Below are 14699 nucleotides of genomic sequence, written 5' to 3'. Positions count from 1 at the left end.
AAATAGGATCCTTCTTCAGGTACAGCTTGGATTAGAAGTGCTCTATGTCTCCTTCCAGCTCTGATATTCTGTGATTCTATGTAATCTGAAAGGTGAGTGGATTGCCTCGAGGACAGGCAGGTTCAACTTTCAGTAAAGGTCTTAAAGTAATCGCTGGATGGCCACTTGTAGGGATTCTGTAAAAGAAATTTCTGTACAAACATGCAATTTACTAAATGGCTCTGAGTTGTTTCTCCATGCAGCACGTTAACAGGTTAAATAAAATGACGAGGGTACGGGGCTGACCTTGAGTCAATTTCTTAATGTCCCTGAGGCTCAGATTCTCCCTCTGTAATATAAGAATGATCAGGCTACTTTCCTTAAAAAGCTGTTATAAAGCCAGCAGACAGGTGGCTACTTGCAAGCCCAGGTGAGGTGACCTTCTGGACTTATGATCCTACAGAATAAGACCTCCGCCAAGTTCATATGGTACTTCCTATTCTCCTCCCTCACCCCATCATGCTGAAATCCAGGAATTAATCATTCTTACATTTATCTACCACTTCTTAATTTACAAAGCACTTTTTAATATATTTTCTCACTTGGTTTTTCTTCACAAGAGCCCAGGGAAATAAATAACATTACCCTCATTCCACAGATGAAGAAACTATAGTTCACAGAGTACAAATAACTTGCCCATTTTGCACAATTAATAAGTGATAAGATAAAGAATTGACTTTACAGATGAGGAAACTGAGGCCCACAAAAGTTAAATGATTTGTGCAAGATCACACAATTATTTATCACTAGAGGCAAAATTTGAACTCAGGTCCTTTGACTCGATAGCCTGTTCTCTGCCTCCTGGATTCATATTTAGAGCTAGAAAGGATATTGAAGTTCATCTGTGCCAACCCCCTCATTTCGCTGATGAGGAAACTGAGACTTGTAGAATCTAAATGACTTGCTAAGTCATGCCTTGTCATGAGTATGTAGTCATTGCTATATGTAGGAAGTAGAGGAACTGGGATTTGAACCTAGATTCTGCTCAAACCTAGAATACCAATCCTCCTGTTTTATAGATGAGCAGATTGGGGCCCAGAAAGAGAGAGAAACTTGCCAAAGGTTACCCAAACAGTAGATGACAGAACCAGAATATGGCCCTAGATAGACTGTCTTCCCCCTGGTGCCATACAGCTTCCTCTGACTGGCTACCTACCTGCACAGAAGATGAACATCTACTTGTCTCTGATAATACCTGGGGAGGAACCATACCTGTAAACATTGCACAGAAGTAGGGGCTGCAGGCGGCAAGCACCACCCGGTGGGCTTCAATCTCAACATCTTCAGCCACAATCATCACATCGCATAACAGCTGCTTACTGTAAAAATACCAGAGGAGTGAAAGAAGTTAAAACTCAATTATTCATAAACAATACTCCTCTTTCCACAGCTACTCCTGGGACCCACAGAACCTAACAAAGTCTCTCTTCCACCTGGCATAGTTTGTACTGACCAAGCACAGAGGGAATGGACTCATTCACCTCTCAGTCCCCTTAGAGCCCCAGTATGTCATGCCTCCCTCCCTCTAGCATACAGAGAGCTGACCTCTTTGGTGTCATGTACCCAATAGGCACTTAATAAATGTGTGTGGAATGGGATTACTGCTGGGAATGCATGTGTTGCCGGGCTCAGATTTTCATTCCCTTTCTGCTCCATTCCCCTGTTAGCTCTAATTGATAGTTTCAAGGCAGCCTGCCAGTAGTGGAAAGAGCCTGGGGCTAGGAATCAGGAGACTAGTGTGTGTAGGTGTGTACATGAATGTCTCCACTGGAAAAGAAATACTAACTACTCCCCAAAGGCCAAAAAGTGACCATTAGAAATACCAGAAGATTTAAAAACTATTTACAAAAGGCAAGAAAGAACTGGCAGATGTGGGTTACTTGTTCATATCACCACTCAGGATTAGAGTATCAAGGAAAAAAGGAGAAAGAGAACGAGACCAGGTGACAAGAGACTTGGAATCTTGTCCTACAGCACACTACTGTGGGACTTCAGGCAAGGCAAAGCTCCTCTCTCACCTTCAAGGTAAGGGCGCTGACTTCTAAAGTTTCTTGAGATATTATATTAACAAGTTATGAGCCTTTAATTCTTGAAAAGTCTCCTCAGGCAACCACAGTTCCTTAACACCACACAAAGACCACATTTAAAATGCAACTGTAGGGTACAGTTCAGCTCTCCCATACAATTCAGGGATAATCTAGAAAACACTCCAGACCAAGTACTGACTGGGAAATCCAAGAAAAAATGACAAGTCACTTTTCAGTCCTGATTGGCATAGGTAAATGGAGAAAAGTCTGCAAACACTGGGGACAGAGTCTGACTGAGAGTGCACCCCAAGGAACATTTGGGGACTGAATGAGGGCCTACCCATAGCTGGACACCAGGGCAAGAAGAGGTCCCAGATCTTCACAGAAAGGCCTGACACTGTGCAGGAAGCAGGACCAGGTGCCACTTGGTAACTGTCACTCACTATCCAGTTCTGGGCCCCAAGTGTAAGGGGGTCTCCTGTGGCAGTCAAGACCAAGGAACAATTTACAGGTACAGTTGTGCACTAAGCAAGAAGCAAATAGGCAGTAAGTCAACAAGCACCTACTATGGTACAGACACCACACCAAGAGCAGGGCCACAAAATAAGGCAAAAAGCACTCACTGCTCTCAAGGAACTCACAGTCTAGTGGGGAGAAAACACGCATACAGCAATGTGGCACATGCAGGGTAGACTATAGTCAAACTCAGCAGGAAGGCACTAAAATTAAGGAAGACTAGATTAAGTGGCCCTGACCCCAGTAGCAGAGCAGGGTCTCAGTTCCCATGCCAGGATGAATCCCAGGGCAGAATAACTAGAGCAGGAAACCCAGACCAAAGGGGAGCCTGCAGTTGTAACTCTGTACTAGCAGGGCTTTTAAATCTGCTGACACTGCCTGAGTCCAACAACCAACTCCAAACAGGGTTAAGGCCACAGCTGGATTGCTCAGACCCAGGTCAGGAATTTGCAAAGCTCAGACCAGGAAGTCATCATGCAGGCTTCACCCTGGGTCACAGCATTTGGGATTCACTGAAAACTTACAGGACTTATGAGAACAGTCTGAGTTGTTGTCCCTGAGATGCGAAATGACATGCAATCCTAAGAAAAAAGCAGTACCCAAAAGGACAAAAAAATAGCCCTAAGCGCAGCCCAGACATTCCCTCCAGAAATGCAAAGAGTCTGGTTTTTTAATAAAGAGGTCAAATTTAGGTAGCAAGGATGGAAGATTGGGAAAACAGATAAAGAGCTATTAAGTGATAAATATGCTTATGACAAAAACCCAGAAGATAAGAATGACACTAAAACATCTATAAGCAAAGCTCCAAAGAAAAACATATTGGGTACAAGTTCAACTAGAATTCCTGCAAGAGCTAAAGCAAGGGTTTTTGTTTTAAAGAGTTAAAAAAGATCTTATAAATGAAATAAAAGTGCAAGAGGAAAGAATTGGAAAAGAAATAAAAGTGCTAATGGGGAAAAAAATAGAAAAGAAACAAGAGCTACAGAAGAAAAATTAGAAAGACAATTAACAGCTTAACCCAAAAAGTACAAAACCTTTTACCCAATCAACAGAATCCTTGCAAATTAGAATGGATCAAACAGAAGCTAAGGACTCCGTAACACAACTAGAAATATTAAAACAAAGCCTAAAGACTGAAAAAATAGATGTGAAAGGTGTCTCATATCAAAAACAAGTCACCTGGAAAACACACGGAGGAGAGATAATTTACGAATCACTAAAATACCTAAAAGCTGTGACAAAAATAAAAGCCTAGAAATTATAGTTCAAGAATTCATGAAAGAAATCTTCTCAGACTGACCCAAATGTATAATCGTACAAGTCATTCCCCAATTGATAAATGGTCAAAGGATATGAACAGGCAATTTTCAGAGGAAGAAATTAAAGCTATCTATAATCATATGAAAAAATGCTCTAAATCACTATTGGTTAGAGAGATGCAAATCAAAACAACTCTGAGGTACCACATCACACCTATAAGATTGGCAAACATGACAGAACAAGAAAATGATAAATGCTGGAGAGGATGTGGGAGAGTTGGAACACTAATTCATTGTTGGTGGAGCTGTGAGCGCATCCAACCATTCTGGAGAGCAATTTGGAACTATGCCCAAAGGGCTACAAAAATGTGCATACCCTTTGACCCAGCAATATCGCTACTAGGTCTATATCCCCAAGAGATCATAAAAATGGGAAAGGGTCCCACATGTACAAAAATATTTATAGCAGCACTCTATGTAGTTGCCAAAAACTGGAAGTCAAGGGGATGTCCATCAATTGGGGAATGGCTGAATAAATTATGGTATATGAATGTAATGGAGTACTATTGTGCCATAAGAAATGATGAACAAGAAGACTTCAGAGAGGCCTGGAAGGACTTATATGACCTGATGCTGAGTGAAAGGAGCAGAACCAGGAGAACTTTATGCACAGCAACAACCACAGTGTGTGAGAGTTTTTTCTGGTAGACTTAGATTTTTGTAATAACACAAGAACTTCTGAAAAAAAAAAAAATTCCCAATGGTGGACCTCAAGGCAAAATGCCTTCCACACTCAGAGAGAGAAATATGGAAGTCACTCACATAATGTAGCAGATCATGTTTGTGTATGTGTATCTGTTTGTGTATCATGTTCTGATTTGTTATACGGATTCTTTCATTTATCTTAGTCTGACTACATAGCATGACTATAGTGAAAATATACTCAATAGGAAAGTATATGTAGAATCTATACAGAATTGTATGCAGTCGTGGGGAGGGAGGGAGGTAGTGGGGGGTGGGTGGGGAGGGATAAAATCGCAATTGTATGGCAGTGATTGTTAAACATTAAAAAAATTAAAAAATTAAAAAAAAAAAAAAAAGAAATCTTCTCAGATGTCTTAGAACCAGAAGGCAAAGTAAAAATAAAAAAATCCATGTCACCTTCTGCCCCAGAAACATCTTCATCCTGGAAGATCACTCCAGTACTAGAACTCACATATCCATAGCTCAGAAGTACCCTTCTGTACCTGGGGTCCCTCCCTTTGATTCCTCCTCCCAGAACCTCCATTTATGGAGAGCAGACAGGGTGATGACTCTGGAAGAGAGTGAGGCTGATGACTTTGTGCAACTCTGCCTCACTTAAATCCAATTAACACTGTAGTCAAGCTATCACCCTTATGAAGTCACTGGACTTCAAAAAGGAAGTATCAACAACACCCTCTGGACTTTCCATCATGCCCCTCACTCTTGCCAGGTACCTTTTTCTCCTTCCTTTACTCCATTTTAACTTCCTTTTATGTATTATCTCCTCCATTAGAACATAATTTCCTGGAGGACAGGGGTTGTCTTCTCAGCAGTTAGCATAGTACCTGGAAAGCTTGTGATTGACTGTAACCCAAAAATGAAAATTTCTGGGAACATTATATCCAAAATCCAGAGCTTCCAAGTCAAAGAAAAAATACTACAAGCAGTCAAAAAGAAAGAATTCAAGTACCAAAGAACAATAGTTAGGATCACAAGCTTTATCAGTCACCACTGTAAAGAAACAAAGAATACGGAGTGTGATATTCCCAAAGGTGAAAGATATAGGCTTATAACCAAGAATAATTTACCTAACAAAACTAAGTATAATGGGGGTGGAGGGCAGGGATTGGGACTTTTAATTTTAAAAAGAGGACTTCTAAGTATTCCTAATGAAAAGACCAGGACTTCCTAAAAACCCTGAAATACAAACACAGGAGTCAAGAGAATTGTAAAAAGATAAATATGAGTGACTGAACAATTTACATTCCAGGCTCACAACCTAGGTATCATCGTTGACTACTCACCCTCTCTTACCTCCCATATCTGATCTGTTGCCAAGGCCTTTTGATTTTATCTATGTAACATCTCTCACATATTATACAACCCCGCTTCTCTGACACTGCCACCAACCTGGTGAAGACCTTTATCACCTCATACATGGCCTATTGAAATAGTGGATCTGCCTGCCAGGGGTCCTTCCCCACTCTAATCCATGTGTTCTACTCAGTTATCAGTGATTTTTCCTAAGGAAGAGGTCTGATCATATCACCTCTCTATTCAATCAACTCCAGTGGGTCCTTCTCACTCCCAGAATCAAATATAAAATCCTCTGTTTGACATTCAAGGCCCTTAATAACCTAATCCCCTCATACCTTTCCAGTCTTCTTTTGTCTTACTCCCTGACTCTCCCATTCCGTGACACTAATGTCCCGGCAGTTCCACATACAAGACACATCATCCCCCAGTTCTGCGCATTTTTCTAGTTGTTCCTCAAGCCTGCAATTCTCTCCCTCCTCATCTCCACCCATTGGCTTTCCTGGCTTCCTCCAAGTCCTAGCTAAAATCTGACCTTCTAGAAGAAGCATTTCCAGGTTCCCCTTAATGTTAATGCTTCTCTTTATTTATCATCTTCAGTTTACCCTGTTTATACCTCATTTGATCAAGTTATTTATGTGTTGTCTCCCCCATTAGACTGTGGGATCCTTGAAAGCAAAAAGTGTCTTCTGCCTTTCCTTGTATCCCTAGTGCCCAAGCACATAGTAGGTGTTTAATAAATGATTGCTGCCTTGACTGATATGGCAAGATGATACATAGGTCCTTTCAAAACTCTCAAAACCATATTATCATCAATAGTCAAATAAGATAGAGAGTATGCAAATGGTCTTATTATGTTTTAATTAATCTTAAAATTAAAAAGGAAAGAGAGAAGTAAAGGAATATACTAGGTAAAAGGGGGGAAAGAAAGGACAGAGGAAAATATCTCACATAACTGGGGTACACAAGTAGAAAACTATATACACAAAAAAGGAGGGGGTGAGAAAGTAAAAAACACTTCAATTTCACTTGCATCTAAACTTGTCAAAGCAGGTAAAAATGCACATTTCACTCAATAGTGGGAAAGAAAGGAATGGGGATACAATAAAGAAGAAAAATTAAGGGAGAGTTACTCTCCTAAGGAAAACAATACTAACTGGAGAGGGGGATTTGAACAGGGGTTTAAAAAAGAAAGGATAAAACCCTGTGATTGCTCGGTGGGCTAGGGAAAGAAAAGGTCAGGAGAGCAGGAATTAACCGTGCTGAATACTCTCTTACCCTTACAATCCACTTCTTTATAAAGAGGGGGAAGGAAATAAAGAGAAGAAAAAGTATAAGACAAAAGGATGAAGGAATATAATTAATGAACCTATGAATGGAATGAATCCACGCCCCCCCCCAAAAAAAAACAAGGAGGAGAGCAAATGGAGTAGAAAGCAGAATGCTGTTTATAAGAAGCACATTAGATCATAAAGAGTCACAGAATTAAAACAAGCAATATCTATTACACTTCAACTGAACTCAAAAAGGTAGGGGTTAGTAATCAAGGTCACAAGAGAAACAGCAGCAAAGACAGACTTGATTAAAACAGATTAAAGGGAAAATACATTTTGCTGAAAAGGATTAATGCTTAGAAAACTAATGCTTAAGAATCAATGCTTAATGTATATGCAACTAATGTCATAACATCCAAAGATTTAAAGGAAAAGTTAAATTATCTAGAGAGAAATAGACAGTATAGTAGTGGAAGATCTCAATGTACCCCCTTAAGACCTAGAGAAATCTAACCAAAAAATAAACAAGAAGTTAAAAAGCCAAATAGAATTTTAGAAGTATCAGAGATGATAGACCTTTGAAAATTACTCAATGTGAACCGAAAGAAATATACATATTTATCAGCTAAGCATAGCATTGTCACAAAAACCGATCACGTATTAAGGCATAAAAATTTCACAAATGTAGAAAAGCAAACATATTCAACATGTTTATGAACTATAATCCAATAAAAGTTATATTCAATAAATAGCCAGATTAACAGCTACAAACAATACGTGAGTCAAAAAACAAATCATAGAAACAATGGATAATTTCATTAAAGATAATGACACTGAGACAACACACTAAAATTTGGGGGATTCAGCCAAAACAGTCCCTACAGGAAACTCTAAACATTTTCATTACTAAAGGAGAGAAGGAACAAATCAATGAGTTGGGTATGTGATTAAAAAAAAGCTACAAAAGCAATAAATCTTAAACCCCCAATTAAGCATCAATAGAAGTTCTGAAAATAGATTAACAAAACTGAAAACAACAAATTAATAAAAGCACTTTTAAAAATCAATAACATGATAAAAGTAAAAAGAAAAAAACCAAATTACCAGTATCAAAAATGAAAAAAAGATGAATTCACAACAAATGAAAAAGAAATCAAGGAAATTGGGAAATTATTTTACATAACTATGCTAATAAGACTGATAATCTAAATAAAACGGAAAAATATAAAATATCTAGATTAAAAGAACAATTACATTAAATTTAAGTTTTTGAATAAATAAAACAGATGTAACCAAGATCAGAAGGAAAGCAGAAAATTTGGGGGAAAATTTTATAGATAGTTTTTCAGATAAAGTTCTCATATCTAAAATATATAAAGAGCTTTGTCAAATCTGTAAGAATATGAGTCATTCCCCAATTGATAAAGGGTCAAAGGATACGAACAGGCAGTTTTCCAATGAAAAAAATCAAAACAATTTATAATCGCATGAAGAAATGCTCCAAATCATTACTGATAGGAGAAATGCAAATTAAAACAAACTTGAGATATCATTTTATATGTACCAGATTGGCTAAAATGACAGAAGGGGAAAGTGACAAATATTGGAGAGGAGGTGAAAAAATTGGGACATGCTAATTCATTGTTGGTGGAATTGTGAACTGATCCAGTCATTTTTGGAGAGCAATCCGGAACTATGACCAAAGAGTTATAAAACTGTGTATACCGTGGTCTATTTACAAAGATAATTAGGGGAAAAGGGAAAGAACCTGTATGTTCTAAAATGTTTATAGCAGTTCTCTTTGTGGTGGTAAAGAGCTGGAAATTGCAGGGATGCCCATCAACTGAGGAATATGATTGTGGTTTATGATTGTGTGGGAATATTACTATGCTATAAGAAATGATGAGCTCAATGATTTTTTTAAAAACATAGAAAGACTTGCACAAAATAATGAAAAGCGAAATAAGCAGAACCAAGAGAACATGGTATACAGTAATAGCAATATTGTTCTAAGAAAGATTCTGAATAAGTTATTTTGACTATTATAAATACCCCCAAATTAGCTGTAAAGGACATATGAAGAAAGATGCTATCTGCATCCAAAGAAGGAACTGATGGATAGAATATAGGATATAGAACAGAATATAATTTATTATTAGAATCAGTCAATACTTAAAGAAATTAATTAATTAATTTTTAATTATTATTTATAGAAACATATGTATATATATTATACACACACACACAAAAATACACACACACACACACACACACCTATTTGTGCCTAATGATAGTCATCTCTAGTGCAGGGAGGGGGAGAGAAGAAAAAAGAAGAAATGTACATGATAATTTTGCTGTATTTTTGAAAGGAACAAGTTGTGCATAGTAGATTTATAGTTTCATATGTAATCATCTTTTTTATTGTACTATTTTGTGGAAATGCTTGTTTTATTCCATAAATTAACAATAATTTTTTTAAAAAGAAAAAACAAACCCAGAAGACTTCAATAACTAGATCTCAGAAAAGGAAATTAAACAAGTCAAAAATGAGTGTCCAAGGAGGCAGGGAGAAGAGGAGGAATAGGAAAAGGTGAATTTATAAGCAATTTCTATCAAATATTTAAAAAACAATTAATTCCAATATTACAAAGTTATTGAAAAACAGGAAGAGGTTCTACCAAACTGCTTCTATACAAATACAGTCTTGATATCTAGATCAGGGTGAGTCATAAAAAAAAAGAAAGAAAAATATTACAGACTAATACCAGTAATGAACATTGATGCAAAAAAAAAGGCAATTAAAATATTAGCAAAGAAATTAGAGCAACAAATCACAAAGATCATACACTATGATCAGGTTGGATTTATGGCAGGAATTCAGGACTGGTTCAATATTAGGCTAACTCTAAACATAATCAACTATATTAGTAATGAGAAAAAACTCATATGATAAATATCAGTAAGTCCAGAAAAAACTTTTGACAAGATATAACACTCATTCCTGTTAAACCCTTTAGAAAACATAAGAATAAATGAGTTTTTCCTTAATATAATAAGTAGTATCTCTCAAAAAAGCAGAATCAGCATTATCTGGAAAAGCAATAAAGTAGAGGCCTTTCCAATGAGACCAGGAGTAAAGCAAAGATTCCATTACTGCTATTTAGAATTTGATATAGAGCTAAAAACTCTAACTAGAGTGACAAGACAAGTTTCAGGATATAAAACAAACCCACTTAAATTATCAGCATTTCTGCATGATACCAACAAAACTCAGCAGGAAGAGATAGAAAGAGAAATTCCATTTAAAATAAACACTTCTTGTTGTTGTTCAGTCATGTCTGACTCTCCGTGACCCCATGGACCATAACATGCCAGCACCTTCTATCCTTCGCTATCTCTTAAAGTCTGTCCATGTTCGTTGTTTCTGTAACACTGTCTATCCATCTCATCCTCTACCAGCCCTTTCTCTCTTGCCTTCAATATTTCCCAACATTAGGGTCTTTTCCAATGACTCCCATCTTCTCATTAGGTTGCCAAATTATTTAAGTTTCAGATTCAATATCTGGCCTTCCAGTAAACAGCCTGATTTAATTTCTTTAAGAATTGACTAATTTTATCGCCTGACTGTTCGAGGAACTCTCAAAAGTCTTCTCTAACATCACAATGAAAAAGTGTCGATTCTGCATTTTTCCTTATAGCTCAACTCTCACAGACACACATTGCTACTGGAAAAACCATAGCTTTGATTATACTTGCCTTTGTCAGCTAGGTGACATCTCTGATTTTTAATATGCTATCCAAATTTGCCATAGCTTTCCTTCCAAGGAACAAGCATCTTTTAATTTTAGAACTGGCGTCACCATCTGCAGTGATCTTTGAGCCCAAGAACATAAAATCCGACACTGCTTTCATTTCTTCCTCTTTCAGAAAGCACTGGGAACAGTTGCCAAGATCTCAGCTTTTTTGATGTTAAGCTTCAATCCAACTTTTTTTTTTTTTACACTCATCAAAATTAAGAATTCCTCTTCACTTTCTGCCATCAAAGAGGTATCATCTGCATATCTGAGAGCAATATTTCTCCCCATAACCTTAATTCCAGCTTTTGATTCATCCAGCTTGGAGTTTTATATTATGTACTCTGCATATAAGTTAAACAAATAAGGTGAAATAGTAAGGCTAAGTAAATAAGCCTTGTCATATTCTTTTCCAATCTTAAACCAATGAGTTGTTCTATGTTCAGTTCTACCTGTTGCTTCTTGGCCACATACAGGTTCCTTGGGAGACATAAGATTATCTAGTACTCTCATCTCTTTCAGTTCTTGCCACATTTTGTCGTAAACCATACAGTCAAAAGAGTTAGTGTAGTCAATAAAGCAGAAGTAGATGTTTTTCTGGAATTCTTTTGCTTTCTCCATAATCCAGTGAAGTTGGCAATTTGGTTTCTAGTTCCTCTGCCTCTTTGAAAATGAGTCTGCTCTTCTAGTAATTCTTGGTTCACATACTGTTGAAGTCTAGCTTGCAGAATCTTAAATATAACCTTTCTGTTGTGCGAAACGCACACAATTATTTGGTAATTTGAACATTCCTTGACGTTGCCCTTCTTTAGGATTAGGATATAAACTGATCTTTTCCAATCCAGAGGCCACTGTTGAGTTTTCGAAATTGGCTAGCCTATTGAATGCAGGACTTTAATAGCAACATCTTTAATCATTTTAAATAGGTCAGTTGGAATTCTATCAATTCCACTACCCTTATGGTTGACTTCATTTAACCGGATCACTAGTTCAGTAACCACACAGTTATCAATTATGTTAATATATTTTTAGATAGGTCTTTCATGTATTGCTGCCACTTCTTTTAAATCTCTCCTGCTTCTGTTAAGCCCCTACCATTTTTCTCCTTTATCATGCCCATTTTTGCATAAAACTTTCCCTTGATAGCTCTAATTTTCTTGAAGAGATCTCTTTTCTTTCCCATTCCATTGTTTTTCCTCTATTTCATTACATCGCTCATTTAAGAAAACCTTCCTATCTCTCCTTGCTATTCTCTGGAATTCTGCATTTGCTTGAGTAGATGTTTCCTTTTCTCCTTTCCCTTTTGCTTTCCTTCTTTGCTCAATTATTATTTATAAAGTCTAATGAGATGACCACTTTGCATTCTTGCTCTGTTTTCTTTGGAATTTTTTTTCTTTCTGACTCCTGTACCATATTGCAAACTTTCTCCGTAGTTCTTCTGGCACTCTATCAGATCTAACCCTTTAAATATATTTATCCCCTTCATTTCATGTTCACAAGGGATGTTATTTAGGTAATATCTATGAGTTCTCTCTACTTTCTTCAATTTGTCTGAATTTTGCAATAAAAAGCTCATGATTTGAGTGTATAAGACAGACTCAGGAATCTACTTGCTGAAACACACACTGGGACTACAAAAATGAAAACACAAAAATACTCTTTACACAACTGGAGACCTAATAAATAGGAGAAATATTAATTGTTCATGGGTACGCAGAACTGATATAATAAAAATAGCAATACTACCTAAATTAATTTACTTATTCAGTTCCATACCAAGCAAACTACCAAAAGATTACTTTATAGAGCTAGAGAAAATAATGAAATTCATCTAGAAGAACAAAAGGTCAAGAATTCTTAGGAAAGTAATTGTTTAAATGAGGAAGAAAGGGCACCTAGCAGTACCATATTTCAAACTATACTACAAAGCAGTTATCATCAAAATAGTTCGTACTAGTTAAGAAATAGAGAGGTTGATCAGTGGAGCAGACTAAGAACACAATATAAGAAGCAAACAAGCACAGTAGCCCTTTGCCAAAAAATTATAACTTTTGCAGCAAAAACAATTTGACAAAAACTGCTAGAAAATCTGTAAAGAAATCTAGCAGAAATTAGGCATAGACCAACAACACACACTGTATACCAAGATAAGTTTCAAATGGATATTATTAGAAAAGCAAGGAAAAAAATATCTGTCAGAACAATGAATAGGAAAAGGGCTAAAAAACAAGGGAAAGAGATGATCATTGAAGGCAAATGGGCAATTTTGATAATATATTTTAAAATTTTGTACAAACAAAACCAATTCAGCTAAAATTAAAAGAAATAGGTATATAGAGGGGGAAGTCATTGTAGCAAATTTCTCTGATAAATGTCACAATTAAAGACATACAGAGAATTAATTCAAATTTGAAGGAGAGCCATTATCCAAATGATAAATGATCAAAGGATATAAATAAGCAGGTTTCAGAGGAAAATCAAAGTAATCAACAGCCATTTTTTAAGAATGCCCCAATTACTAACAATTAAAGACACACAAATTAAAATAACTATGAGGTTCTACCTCACACCCCTCAGACTGACAAAGTAGTTAAAAAAGAAATGGCTAATGTTATTTTCTGTGAGAAAGGAAAGACTGTGAGTAAGCATGTGACACTATACAGGTAATAATATAGCTATGAAATGGTCCAGCCATTCTAGAAAGCAATTTGCCCAAAAAGTTAACTGTATAGCCTTTTCAAGGAGGAAGGGAAGGAAGGAAGGGAGAGTATGGAACTCGAAAAAAATTAATGAATATGAAAAATTTCTATTTACATGTAATTGAGAAAAAAATAAAATAAAAAAAATTTTTTTTAAAAAAAGAATGTCAGAGTGAAAGGCTTTACCTAAGCCCAGAAAAAATTATTATCCTTGAGGATGAAATGAGAGATACAGGAAAAGGGACAAGAAGAAAAATGCGAACAATGGGAGACAAACTGATATTTGAGGACAACTTTGACAAGTTACAGTGTAGGATAGAGGAAAGAGCTGGGAACGTGAACTTAAATACTGACCCTGACATTTAATATCGTGTCACTTTGGGCAAATCATTTACTCTTAAGGGCCCCAATTTTCTCATCTCTAAAAGAGGTGATTGGCCTTGCAGTTCTAGATCTATGATCCTATCACCAAGAAACTTTAACTCAGGTTAGGACTTTTATGATTCAACAAATATTTATTAACCTCCAACTATGTCCAGAGCACTATGCTGGGAATGAGGTAGGAGATGCCAAACTTAGATAAGATATAGTCCCTGTCCTCAAGACATTCTAGGTATGAAAAATAAAAAAAAGACAGATTAATGCAGAACATTGCATAATAAGCACATTAGAGGAAAAATCTTGACTATGGAAGTGTTTTGCATGACCACATATATATAACCTATATCGAAACTGCTTGCCTTCTCAATGAGGGTGGGTGAGGAAGGAAGAAGGAAGAGAATGTGCAACTCAAAAGTTTTAAAAATAAATGTTAAAAATTGTTTTTACATGCAACTGGGAAATATGATATACTAGCAATGGGGCATAGAAATCTATCTTGCCCTACAAGAAAATAGAGGGGAAGGGGACAGGGGGGGGGGGGTGATAGAAGGGAGGGCAGATTGGGGGAAGGGGTAATCAGAATGCATGTCATCTTGGGGTAGGGAGAGGGGAGAGATAGGGAGAAAATTTGGAACTCAAAATCTTATGTAAG

General features: G+C 36.7%; 1 protein-coding gene across 7 annotated transcripts in view; it reads right to left on the bottom strand.

The window, feature by feature from the left end:
- The window catches only part of KLHL3 (kelch like family member 3), a 256443-nt gene that overhangs the window by 149122 nt on the left and 92622 nt on the right, over nucleotides 1-14699 (bottom strand). For all 7 annotated transcript variants that reach the window (XR_011971826.1, XR_011971827.1, XM_072629840.1 and 4 more), the window contains exon 3: nucleotides 1252-1358. Coding sequence is in view for 5 of the 7 variants with exons in the window: in XM_072629840.1 (XP_072485941.1) it covers nucleotides 1252-1358 (107 nt within the window). In the remaining 2 variants the exon portion in view is untranslated. The remainder of the gene's footprint in view (nucleotides 1-1251; nucleotides 1359-14699) is intronic.

The sequence above is a fragment of the Notamacropus eugenii genome, chromosome 1, assembly GCF_028372415.1.
Source record: "Notamacropus eugenii isolate mMacEug1 chromosome 1, mMacEug1.pri_v2, whole genome shotgun sequence".
Taxonomy (NCBI): domain Eukaryota; kingdom Metazoa; phylum Chordata; class Mammalia; order Diprotodontia; family Macropodidae; genus Notamacropus; species Notamacropus eugenii.
This window is presented reverse-complemented; position numbering and strand designations above follow the sequence as displayed.